The sequence below is a fragment of the Meleagris gallopavo genome, chromosome 1 (genome assembly GCF_000146605.3).
Source record: "Meleagris gallopavo isolate NT-WF06-2002-E0010 breed Aviagen turkey brand Nicholas breeding stock chromosome 1, Turkey_5.1, whole genome shotgun sequence".
Classification (NCBI taxonomy): domain Eukaryota; kingdom Metazoa; phylum Chordata; class Aves; order Galliformes; family Phasianidae; genus Meleagris; species Meleagris gallopavo.
Genome location: NC_015011.2, coordinates 72,608,949 through 72,622,582, shown reverse-complemented (window position 1 = coordinate 72,622,582; position 13,634 = coordinate 72,608,949). Strand labels below are relative to the sequence as shown.

Sequence of the window (13,634 nt, the reverse complement as noted above, 5' to 3'; positions counted from 1 at the left end):
TGCTGCAGGGCTGCCCTGGGGGAAGTGTATCTCAGCACCACTTCAAGCTGCATGCTTGTGTGGGAGCTGAAGATCTCATTCAAGTAAATGCTCGTTTTTGCTCAAGTTTCTCATTTTTATGTGCAGCTGGTTGCACACTGACAACTGAGTTTTATGCTAATCAAAATAATACTGTTTTTCATTTCCCAGCTATATTCAAATCTGTAGCAGTATAAAAGCGGTGCTATTTTGATGGTAGGGTGAGGAAAGTTGTTACTGCTCCCTCAATGGTGGCTCTGACATTGCAGTTTTCGTGGTGGAGTCAGCACTATACCTACACAGTATTGGAGAATGTGTTAAATTCCTCTCTTCAGAAAAAAAATACTTACATAGCTAAAAATGTGATGAATGCTATGCACTTGCTCTCACAGCCAACAAATCAAAGAGAAATTTATGCAGAATTTGTTTTCTAGTTCTGGTTTTAAAAATGAACAAAAGAGCAGCTGCACTGCATAGACCAAACGTCTGCTCTGTCTCTGGTGGTGGCCAAAAACTGGTGCCTGAGGAAAAGTGCAAGTAAAGAGTAAGCATAAGTGGAGAGAATACCACAGTAACCAAAAACGTGCCCGTCATTCACTCATAAAGGAGGCCATTATTCTCTTCATTCATCAGTTTCTTTCAGTAATGTTTAAAAAGCAGCTAAGTAAAGCTTGGTCAAATCAGAACTGTTTCTTGCTTTCTCAGATCTGGAAAAATAGAGAGTGAGGGCAACTGCCTGAAAAACCCAGACTACCTTGATGCTCACTCATGTGAGTATCTGCTCAGTGAGTTTTGCTAAGTGATGGCTCATATGAGGGCTCTTCTCAGGTATTCAGGTACTTCAACCCCATCAATTCATCACTGGAACAGCACCTCTTTCATGTGTGAAATAGATGAGAAGGTCTTTGCTGATCAGAAGTGAGAACCAGAGCCTTTATAAAAAGACTGTCAATCAGGACTGAGTGAGAGTGAGACAAAATAGTTGTTTTTTGTTGGTGGTGGTGGTTTTTTTCCCTACAAAAAGTAGCATTTACCAGTCACCTATTCGTTGTTACAAGTTACCCTCCAGAGACTGAAGTTTCCCACTACCTTAGCCAAAATAATTTCCTCCTTAGTGTTTCTTTTCAATGTAGAAGAGCCTGTCAATTCCAGATTACACACTGAGACGTAAATGAACTCTTTTCCTGCCTTTTGTTTGAAGACCATTCTTTTCGGTGGTAAAACTGAGGCACGCACCATGACTGTTGAATGTCTGACAAAATATTCTCATTTTGTGAGGGCAGAGAGGGGTCTTCTAGTGTGAGCTTGATGCTTCACAGGTATGGTTATATTGCTCCTAGATTCAGAACTAATGGAATTGCTTTGTGGGCCATGGATTCCTGTGTAAGGCTTCAGTAATTGGCGTGGATACACACAGAGGCAGTATTTTATTCCAGGTTGTTTTTCTCCCTGTGTTCCCATATACTCCGTGTTGTACAGACAAAGCATTCAGTGTTGCTTAGATATGGAATAAATTCTTTCTGTCAGGTTTCTTCTCCCTTTTATTCCCTTTTTGCCTAATTTAACATGAGTGTGGGACTCTCATGTGAGAGAATGAAGTGCCCATCCCAGTTCCTTCTCCTGATGGAGCTGCCCTCTTGTGCACTGTCTGTCTCACTTCTTTCAAGCAGTAAGGGCAGCTGTTTCTTCCTCTTGCTGCATTTCTTCAGCATGATGTGTTTCCACTGTTTGTGGCCTCCTTGCAGATAGATTTAAGTGTTCTTAAATTGCCCTGTGTCCTGTTCCTACTGGGATAAATCAGGCAAAAGGTTGTTCACAGGGTGATGAAAGGTTATGGGCTTAGCAGGTTAAGGCTGGGAGACTCGGGGACCTGCAGTCTAGCCAGGATGACGACTGTTCTGCTAAGTTTAGGAGTTGGACTCAATGATCCTCATAGGTCTCTTCCAACTTGGGATGCTCTGTGATTCTAAGTGGGAACCTCAGCGGGTAAAGCTGCTCAGCAAGCAAGCTGGCCAGGATTCATTTCAGGACAGAATGCTATTTAATGCCACATCTGATTGCAGGAAGGTATACAGGGCTGGAAACACTCCTGACACATCTGCAAAGAAAAGCTATTAGTCACTGTGATTTCATCTCCCGCTATACTTACTCTGTAGCTGCTGCTAGGGGCTAATAGCATATAAGGTAGTTACTTTGTCTTAGTCCAAATATTTCACAAATCACTTAACCCTTTGAGATGCAGACATATGCTAGGGAGGTAGAGTAGAAGCTTTGAAGGTAGGGTCACCTTAAGCTTCCATGAACAAAGAGAAGTTTTTTGCCAGTCAGTGAGTGTGTTGTGGCAGATTCACTTGGTTTTGTTTTACTGAGCTTCCAGGTCTCCTGTGACTGGTGTTTTTAAGTTCTGAATCACCTGGTGACTGCACATAACCTGAATTTGCTTCCTGTTGAAAAAGTCTTTTATTTGGTGAACAACCTGAGATAAGAATCTGCAACAGTAAACAGATGGTTAACGCACACCTTCCACCATCCCTGTTTGCTGTAGCCCTGACCAGACTTCTTAAAAACAGCTGCCACCCATTTGTCTTTTTCTGACCCTTGGCTTCAGGTAGAACATCTCTCAAAGATCTACAGCTGTCAGGTCTGAACTGCAGGATCAGCAAAGGGCATCTCACCTGTCTGTGAGGTGCTGAACCCAGCAGTGAAATTAATAACACAGTAACAGAAACTCATGCCCTGTAAAAAGCTCATTTGTCATCTTACATGATTTAAGCAGCTTTCATATTTTATATATTATGGCTAGCAATGTTAGAATATTTTGAAGTCTTCATTTAGCTGTATAGCTAAATGTGGGTATAACTAATATCATCCTGCATATTTTGAAAAAGTTATGTATTTAAAGTATATTTAATTAAATGAACGCATTAGCACTTCCTTTTGCTACAGTAACTGATACTTTTTGGTTCATTTATAATTAATAATTGATAAATAATTATATATAATTTTCTCTTATTTTTCTGAAGGCTTTTTCAATTTATTGTATATCATTAAATCATGAAATAGTCCTTTTCATACAGTAGTTATGCTTGCATTTTTTAATATCACTAAATAAATCCAAAGAGATCTGAAATACAGTGGCTTTCTTAGTTCAGATCTCCTGGAATTCCTATACTACTTCCTTTTTGGTACATTGACTTTGTGCTTTCGCAAACTCTGTAGTTTCTAATTTTGAGTAATAAAACTTACGAGAGAAAACTGAAAATAGAATTTGTATGAAATTATACTAATTATTTAGATTGATAATTGGTTATTTTTTTGTCAGACAAACTTTATTTTCTAATGGTTTTGGACACACTTGATGTATGTTTCATATGGCTATAGTGTGTTTTAAAAAAATAGAAAAAAAACAATACTTTTTAAGAGAACTAGCAGTAGAGCATGTGTGACTTTTTGGCTTTCATTTTGATGAAGTAAACACCTTATAGTTATGTTAGCCTGTATATATATGTAAAGCCTGAAACTACATAGCTGAGCTGAGTGATCTCTCAATAATATATCAAGTAACAAAGAAAGTCAAAATTCTGACTGATAATAAAGCTTATTCTATTGATTTTTTTAATAAAATGAGGATATGTTAATTTTAAAAACAACTAGTTTTGCACAAGGAGCATAGATATACTTTTATTCCAAGTTCCATGTAATTTATCACTATTTCAGAAGTGCAGTTTTAACATATGTTTCCTTTTTATAATTGCTCAGATGGCAAAGTGAACAGGGTTTAAGGAGATGTCTTCTCTTATGAGCCAGTTATTCATGTTAGCTAAATCTATATTGAATATATTGGGTTCATTCCTGAATACATTTTCAGCAGACATAACTTATGCTCTGCTTGCCTGCATGTATTTACATGATAAGAGTACTCTTTCTAAAATGAATACAAAAACAGTTCCAATTTACTGTGTTCAGATTCCTGTAGTATTAGATGAAAGCAAGGCCTAGAGCCAGGAACTTAAAGATGGAACTGTCAGAGACTCCTCTGAGGAGAAATGGATGTCTCAAGCACAGAAGTGCATTGTGAAAATGCTGCAGTAAATATACCTTGCAGACAGCTTCACAATGCATGGCTGATAAAATGTTCTGAAGCACTTCTGGAGTTTCTTGGGATCCATCCCTACTATACATTTTTCCCCTTTCTAGACCAAACCGAGGCCTATCCAACAAGCCTTCACATGCTTCAGGGTCCCTCTGATGAACGTGCAGGCAGAAGCCCTGTTCCCCCATCTTTGTTCTTATTCCAGAATGTGTCATGAGCTGTCCTGGATTTAGTCCCTAACCATGTTCTACTCATGTCACAGTGAGAAGGTTTTGAGGATGTTCCTTCTCCTTTACGCAATTTATCGTGTGTGTTTCCTAGTTTGGTCCTACATCATCTGTGTTTCAGATCTGAATGATCTTTCAATTCATTAAGCTTGAACGCAACTGTGACAATTATGCTGAGCAGAATGCTGTAAACCATATAACTAAGAGGCACTGTGCTCTATAGATGTTATTGCCAAACAACATTTCAATTAAATCAGCAGGTGAACCCAGGGGAGGATGAAAAGGCTCTATCCTTATGGAGCTTGTGAGGATAACTTGTGTTACAGTATTTAGAGAGCTAAACTTTTTAAAAACAATATATTTGAAAGTTCCATCCTTCCAAGAAAATGCTTATTAATGTTTCCAGTTATGTGAAAACATTCTAGAGTAAGAGAATCCATCCATCTTTAATATCTATCTATTCAAATTTTGCTAAAGTTGTTTTTGATACGAATTTCTGATTCATGTTACAAGATTCCAACCAAAGAAGCATGGCATTCTCTGAGCCTATCCCATAGGATTAGCTGAGTTTCTGAACTTAAATTCAACACCAATATGAACTCTTTAGCTGAAGAGATTTCCTAAATTCAAATGGCAGAACATGTTATTCATTTCCCATATGTAACGTTACTCAGTTTCCAAAACTTGACATACAGAAACTTTCTAAGAGTCTTAACTACAGAATAACTGCTTGTAAATGCAGAAGTTTTTAGTGTGAGATGCCAGAGAGCTAAGCCAGTTTTGTTTTCAAGTAGATTGCTTAAAAGAATGCCACTGAAAAGTCTTCTGAGAACTTGGTGGTTGTACGGGAGTATTTATTTTTCCATTTGTCTGCTAACTTGCACTGAAAGAAGCTACTTTCTTGGAAGTCAAATATTATGAAAGTATGCCACACAGCTGCTACTGTGAAAAGTCTGTGCCTGGTTCTTTTGTTGTGATAAAACACATAAGAATGCCTTCCCCATCTTTTGGCATTTGTTAATTCTCCTGAAAACACCTTTCTGCTGTGTTTTGATATAAAGTTAATAAATGCCTACCTTGACTTAGTAGGAGAGAATATTATAAAATGCAGTTAGCAGATGAAGGTTTTTCCACTTAGACATAAGAGGAAGAATTGTATTACATCACTTAATTTTACTGTTATTTTTAAATTGCTTAAGAGCCACATACTTAGACTTGGGGAACTGTCAGTAGTGGAATCGAATGAAACATTAAAGCATGAACAAACTTGTACATATATAGCACTGCTTGGCAGGAAAAAGAATTTTGCAGAAATCAGAAAAATGTCTGATCCCACCACATTCAGTGTTGAGGATTTTAAATGAATGTGAACACCTCAAACTTTATATTTCTACTGTTATTTAAATAAATATTTAATGAAGGCTCAGGTAACACTTGTGTTACATGTATAAAATATACCCTGCATATATATGCTGCATAATACTGTTTTCGAGTATAATTGCTTTTCAAAAAGGCAAAATACTATCCCAATTATGGTAGCATAGCTTTTCAGTCTGACAGCAGTTTCAAGCAGTGTGACTGCTGTGTTAACCTGGTAGGCAGCTCAGCGCCATGCTCACTACCCCACAGTGGGTACAGGAGGGAACTGGGTGTTGAGATAATTTTAATAGGACAGGAAAGGAAGGGAAAAAAATAATAATGATGATTAAAGAATATACAAAACAAGTGATGCAGAAGTGCAAGTGACCCATGCTCAGCCAGTCCCTGAGCAGCAGCTCCCCACCCCATCCAGCTCCCACAGTTTTATCATTCACCATGATGCCATATGGTATGGGATATCCCTTTGGCCTGTAGGGGCCAGCTGTCCTGCTTCTGTCCCCTCCCAGCTCCTTGTGTTCCCCCAGCTCCTCACTGGTAGGGCAGGACAAGAAGCTGAAATGTCCTTGGCTCCGTGAGCACTGCTCAGCAACAACTAAGACATCAGTGTGCTACCAGCATTACTCTCATAATAAATGCCAAACACTTGGAATAAAATTAACACTATCCCAGCTGAAACCAGGACTGGGACTTTTACTTAATTAGAATTAGAAATAATATAGATGGTGTTTCAAATGAAGTTCTAAATAAACATAAGTTTCTCAGTAATTAAATTATGTGAAAAACAAAATTTTTTTTAACCGCCTTAGTCATGAGAAGATTGTAAAAAGCGTCTCTGTAGGATGGTCTCCCAAGGATTTTGTCCTGAGGCTGCTCTGCTGAAGTGTTCTTATTACTCTCTGGTACTCTTGCTGGTGCTCATGATACTGTTGGTACAAGAAGAGAGAGCAGACATGAATGTGCAGTCAGATCGGGGGAAAGCAGTCTCTTGGGGCAGCAAAGAGAAACACATCTGTTTAACCTGACTATAGAACAGGATCTGTAGGATTTGGCTCTCCTTTGAAGAGGGTGTGCAGACAGGAAAAGACTTTCTTCAGTTCAATCAAAATATTCTTAGCCTGGGGAAAGACACAGATCTGAAAAAAGACTCTCTGGAGAAATGCCAAGTGTGGTATTCCTCATTGTCACCCACCTTGTGCCCATCTGCTTTCTTTTCAGCATGTGCTCTATCAGCACATTTGTGCGAATGCTGTATAGCACTCTGCTTGGGCATGTAGCACCTCATCTGCTCTTGAGGATTTGCTGACAGCCTCACAGTGTTGAAGCCTGAAGATGTGCCCACCATAGGGCTCAGTGCCACCTCCAGCATGTGGTGGTGTTGTAACAGGGACAGTGGGAATGTGGCTGCCCTCTAATCCCTCTTGTTTGGCTATTTCGGCCACCACTCCAGTCCACAAAGAGATAGATTACTTTGAAAGAAAGGATGCACTACCATCATAGTGCAAAGTGAAGAAGCACTTTTGTTTGCAGCCTGGTAAAAATCAGGAGCTAAATCAGCGAAGTATACTGGCCGAAAACTCTTCATGCATTGAACCTTACTAGAATATCAGTAACATAAGCTATATCTTTGAGTGCAGAATTATTACTAAGACAAAGGCATGATGTATGTTTTTAGGTTCCTTCACACATTTTGACTCATGCTGTGAGTTGATATTAACAACATCATAACGGAAGAAAAAACGTTCTGTGCATCTATATAAAATTTCTTATACATTCACAAATCTGTGGCATCCCTATTCAGAGGATAATTGTACACACAATTCCAATGGCTAAATGGGGCTTTCTTTGCATGTGTAAGTCCAATTCCGTCCGGAAAATGTGAACAATAATTTATTGTGCCTCACCTCGGAAGGGCAGCTGAAGAATGTGTTGGGTGTCTTTGAAGTACTGAAGCCAAGTGGCAAACTGTTGTGGTTTCAAGGCCAACATAATCTAGGTTTTGGTCTCCCTCCAGAAAATGGACCATGTAGCTAGGGACCACTTACCCTTTTCACGCCCTTTTCTGTCAACAGTTTTCTGAGGTCACTGTGTCGCTTTCAGCTGGCCTGGTGTATTCAAACCAAACTTTTAATTGAGGTGCAGTTTGGAATATTACCTAATCTGTCCGTGACAGCAGGATGCGTTCTGTCAGTGTGCTGAGTGAGGAGGGAGTGCAAAAGTGTTGGCAAGTATGGCTACATCCAGCAGACATTTCTGACCCAACTTTTTATTTGCAAAACATTTCATGGTTTGTTTTGTTTTAATTGAAATGCTTCATGTTGAAAAATGGAGACCAGAAAGGATGCAATAGCAGAAAGGTTTTGTATTCATATTTTTACAAATACAGATATTTATATTTTAATACCAAAGAGCCTGTAATTTCAGAAATCCATTATACTAAAACCCTTTTAATTCTCAGTTGAAATGAAAAGCTTATAGGGCAGAGTTCAAATAAACTATTTTGTTTATCTCATGACTGATGTATTTTAGTTGCTTTGGCTCTTTACAGAGGGGAAAAAAAACACAACCAAAATAATAAAACAACAACAACAACAAAAAACTTCAGATATTTGAACAGCTTTACTGAAAATAAAATACCAACAAGGCTGAAAATGTCAGTGCATTAGTACCTCCGGGTCAGCTTTTTGACCTTGCTGCTCTAGTTTGAAAAAGTGCTTTCTAAATTAAAAAATATGCATGTATAACTCAAGGGCTATAAAAGTGCTTCAGAGCGAGAATTTTGTATCTTTCCTAAAAAATGTTTGTCTAATCTTCTTAATACTTCCCATGATAGAAACAGACAACTTCTCCAGTCCTGAATTAATTTCACAGAAAAAATTGTTCAAGTTTTTGATTGATTTTTTTTTTTCCTGCAGTGCAAGCTCATGCATTTTTATCCAGCCTGCTGTAGATACACAGAACAACCTTCCTTGTTTGTTGGTGACAGCCTTGCAAAATCTGTTATTGTGCCCATTCTAAATTTTCTCTTCTTTAACCTTATTAGTTCCAGTTCTCTGAATCTCTCTTCACAGGTCATATTTTCTAGATTGCTGATCTCTTTTCAGAAGGATATGGAGCTCTTTCTTCTATTTCTTATCTTTTCAGATAGCTCATGCTTTGAAATCTGGTGCCCCAAATGGATACAGCATTCCAGCTCAAGCTTTACCACTGCCAAGTAGAGTTGAAAGATTGATTCCTGCTCTTTGCAAGCTGTTCTTCCATACACATTGCAGTATGATTGCTTTTTTTTGCAGAAGCACAACTGTGACTCTTGCTCAGCTTGTGATCTGCTGTATCTCCCAGGTTGCCATGTGGTGTTTCCCATCAGGAACAGCTGATTATTTCTGCCTGAATGTAGTCCCTCCTGGTTTTCCATACAGCATTTCAAACTCCTTTCCTAAGCAGTGCTCCCATTTCTGAAAATTATTTAAAGTTTTTGCAGTGCTTTCCTGTTGCACATTTTCAGACTGAGTGTGGTTTCAGTTCTATCATTTGAGTTCTTAATGAAAACATTTTCCATTTTGTAATGGACTTCCATTCAGTATGGATTTTCAGCTGTTTAGAGACTCATTAACAGCAGCTCTCTGGTTATGATTTTGCACTCACTTTTCACTCACTTTAATCTAAGCCTTGTTTCTTGTATTAGCTTTTGAAACTGTTGTATGAAATGATGTCAAAATCTTGCCGAAGTCAAAATATATGACAGCCTTTTGTTTTTCCGTCATGACTCATAGAATCATAGATTAGATTGATAGGTAGGAAAGACCAGTAGGAAAGACCAGTAAGATCATCCAGTCCCACCATTAACCCATGCCTGTGCCCACTCTAGACCATGTCCCTCAGTGCGACATCTACTCTTTTCCTGAACACCTCCAGGTACAGTGACTCCAGCACTTCCCTGGGCAGCTTGTTCCAATGCCTGAATTTTTTCTTGATATCCAAGTTGAACCTCCCCTAGTGCAACTAGAAGCTATCACCTCTTCTCCTCTTGCTGTTACCTGGGAGAAGAGGCCAATCCCCACCTCACCATGATCTTCTTTTAGGCAATTGTAGAGTGAACACTCTCACCCACCTCCCAAGCAAACTGCCTTGTGATTTGTTGCAGACAAACTCATTACTTACCTGCCTACCACTCCTTTTTCTTATGTTTCCTGAGTATTTGTTAGATTTTTTTCTGTGCATTGAATTTGAACAGACTGCTCTAATACTGAAAGGCTCACATCCACCAGCCGTCTGATATAGCATCTTTGAGAACTCACTGACAGTTAGTGGTAGCGCTGAAGCCATTTCATTCCCTTCTAGGCTATCTTAGGATTAAGTCCATAATACACACATGACCTGAAAACTTATATTTTATGGAAATGTTTTTAGTTTATTTTACTATTTTAGGCAATTAAATTTCCTTGTGACTGGGCACTACAGGTGCTATCTGCTGTGCTGCAGTGGCCATCACGGGTTAAAAGGAGAGGAATGTTGGTTCAGCCAAGCTCTTGATCTACTCATATCAAATTCAGCCCTAAGTCACCACATTTGCAGTTATAGTGGCAATGCTGGCAGTGTTGAATCAAGTAATTGGGAAAAGAAGATGGGAATATGTAGTAGTTCAAGGTGAATAGAAAAACTTTTATTTCAGACATGGGTTACTTGTAATAGAATGACACTAAGTATTATTTCCAGAATCTGACAGTAGGTTTTGTAATGTGAAATACCATCCAGGAGTCCTAACTGAAGCGTGTTATTCTGACACCAGACTCCAATCTTCATCTATTTAAATAAATCTCTTGGGCCGGGTGGCACAAGGGACAAGATATATAGGAAAGGAAATGAGAATGTTATCTCCACTTTGCTGTGTAATACGCATTTAAGAATGTCTAGAACTCTCTGAATAATGAATATATCTCTATGTCATGGTAGTGCAAAATACTGTCTGTAGAACAGTAATTGCAAATGAGAACTGAGAAATGGTTATTGGAAAATTGTTATAGACCTTAGTAAATTGCTAATTTAAGAAGAAAAAAAAAAAAAGCAATAGATTTCATTTTGTAGGATGACTTTCAATTATGAAAAACATATTTCATATTTCAAAACTAGAATGACTCTGATACTTTTTTTTTTTTTAAATTCCTTGCAGCTCCCAGACAGCTGTATAATGGATTACTATGAAAAATACAAGCACAGAATGAATGAGCTTGAAGCATTTAATATGGTAAGAGTTATAAGATTAATACCATTACCTTGTATATATGTGGTAGTTTAGAACAAAGCCCAGTTAAGTTTTATGTGGAAGTAGACTGTCTTACATTCTGGTATGCAATCTCAAAAACAAAGCAGCTCCACTTCCAAACTTTGGAGCATATCTCATTCAAAAACTATATTAGGTGTCAGTAAAATAATAAAGCGAACACATGGAAGATTCTTTTTCAAGGGGGACCATTACCCTGGAAAATAAAATGTTAGTCTCCTTTTAAACCTAGAATGGTCTCCATGCAGTTATTTCATAAAAATTCTTTATATTAAAATTCATTATTTCCCTCTTTAAAATTGTTCTGCCTCATATAATATCATTTTCATGTTGGACAACACATCAAAACTAACTAATAATGTAGTTTTCTAGTTTTATGGCTTTCCATGTATTTTTGATCTTTAACGTAATCTGTTTTGAAGATGTCCATCCTACAAGATGACATTTGTACAACAAAACCCCTAGAAATTGATTGACCTTCCTGGTGTTATTTTGTTGAAGTGGAGCCATTGGGAAGTGTATTGGCTCCCTTTCCCAAAATCATAACAGTATCTAATCTTTTTTTCAGCTAAAGGTTGTGCTAGCTCCCTGCATAGAAGTTTTGATACTTCTGGATCGTCTTTGCTACCTCAAGGAGCAGGTATTTTTGCATTACATTTTATGGTACCTAAAGGCTACATCAGAGAAATGAGACTATTTCAGCCCATTTATTACTGTGCAGACAAAAGTCTCTGTTGTAGAATTATTTTCTCATATTTGCAAAAGTATAACATTCATTCTATTTAGTATAAACATATGCCCAGCAGATGTTTTTATTTTCAGTAAAGCAGCAACAGTAAAGCTTAGGTTCATTTAATCGAATAGTAATTACAAGTCAATAAATGATAAAAAATGAATAAATTGTATATGCAACAAATCTCATTTAATATGACATAGAGATTATTAAAAAAAATATTGGAAGTGCATGACAAACATTATACTGCACATTTTAGAACGTCCAAAGGATATTTTGTAGAACATATAATTCAAGAAATTTTTAATTAGGTCTCATTACATTATTTTTATTGTTTATTAATGAATATCTGTGATGAGAGAGGTACACTTTTTCCAACCATATGGATCAACTGAAGTACATTTGATAAGCAAATATTACTATATTTACTCTATAATGATTTATATCACAGTGTTTCTACTAACACTAATTTTGACCTTGACTTGATAAATTCAGAAACATCAATCACTCTTTCTTTGCTCTGGTAAACGTATTTTTGGACAAGCAACAATTTTATTGGAGGACATGGTAGCATCTTTCAGCTCCTGCTTTCATCCATGGTGAAAATGAAATTTTAATATACACTTTAAACCCATTCATGTGAATAGCTGTTTTTCCACTATAAGCCTTTCATTTTAACAGCTTCTTTTTATCATACCTAAAAATTTACTTTTTTCTTTGCCATGGAGCTCTTGGAACAATTGAGCTGTAGTAAATGTATGTTTTTGTTCTAGCTGGTATTTTTACAGAGAGACAATATGAAATATTTAAATAATGATGTATTTTCCCACATGCCAACCAGTTATAAATCACACAGAGATCTGTATGATTTCCAAGACAGGAGATCAGACTTGCTGCATTTAGTTCTAATTTACCTTTCCTAAATGTAATATACCCATTGATTTAATCTTGTACTGGTTGATTTACAAAATATGTTTAGGAAGAAAAAATAGAAATGATAAAAGCCATATGCAACATGAAGACCAGATCCAGCTGGCCTTATTCATTTGAAAAGTCAGTTAATTAGCTGCAGTAGTAGAATGTGCTGCATAAAACAAGTAGGACTTGATCCTCAATATATTTTCTCTAGTTCAACTGGGAAAAAAAAAGCTTTATTGATGAAGGAGGCGGTAAATTGTCATTTCATGGTGCCAGAAATAGTTTAATGACCTTAAGATATATCCTTCTTTGCATTTCCTTTTTTTTACAACAAACTTTCACTATTTTTATTGTTAGATAAGTGCTTTTCCCATTTTGCATTAAGAATTTTTTTTGAGGGGGAGGGGAGGGGGCGGGAATGCGGATCTGTTACCATATCTTAGCTTTTAAGTCAAAGACATTTTAATGTACTTCAATCATATATCGCTTTACAGAACAACATTGCCTGGTCAGGACTTGTGAAGTTATTTGATCCTGTGAAATCCCCCAGATGCTGTGCAGTTATTGCTCTGAAGAAACAGTCGTATCTTTAAGTGGAAGCAAACTGCAGATGGGTTGAAAGCGCTGAACTGATACTGCTATTTCCTCACTGTTCTTTTTAATTGATTCCTCAAGTATACTGATGCGTTTGGCAACTATTTACTTTTCAGATGCAAAAATAATAAACGCAATGCCTCTGTGAATCGTAAGAAATAAACTGTGATCTGTACCTCTCTTATAAATACTACTGCTTCGTCATGTCAGTTATTAAGTAATGCAGAACATACGATTTTCTTATAAAGTTATGACCTGTATTATGTGATTAACATTTTAAAATAATTTTATGTTTTTTAAGGCACTATTCTTATATATCGATGTCCCTCCTCTTGGTATTTTTAATTTCAAGATTATTCTTCCATAGAAATTCTCAATTTTTCCAATGGATGA

At 37.2% G+C, this 13,634-nt stretch overlaps 1 protein-coding gene across 2 annotated transcripts in view; it reads left to right on the top strand.

The window, feature by feature from the left end:
• The window catches only part of METTL25 (methyltransferase like 25), a 45,335-nt gene extending 31,901 nt beyond the window's left edge, over positions 1-13,434 (top strand). For both annotated transcript variants that reach the window (XM_019617500.2, XM_019617493.2), the window contains 3 exons: positions 10,886-10,960; positions 11,565-11,636; positions 13,142-13,434. In XM_019617500.2, the coding sequence (XP_019473045.1) occupies positions 10,886-10,960; positions 11,565-11,636; positions 13,142-13,240 (246 nt within the window). In that variant the 3' untranslated portion in view covers positions 13,241-13,434. The remainder of the gene's footprint in view (positions 1-10,885; positions 10,961-11,564; positions 11,637-13,141) is intronic.
• The last annotated feature ends 200 nt before the right edge of the window (positions 13,435-13,634 follow it).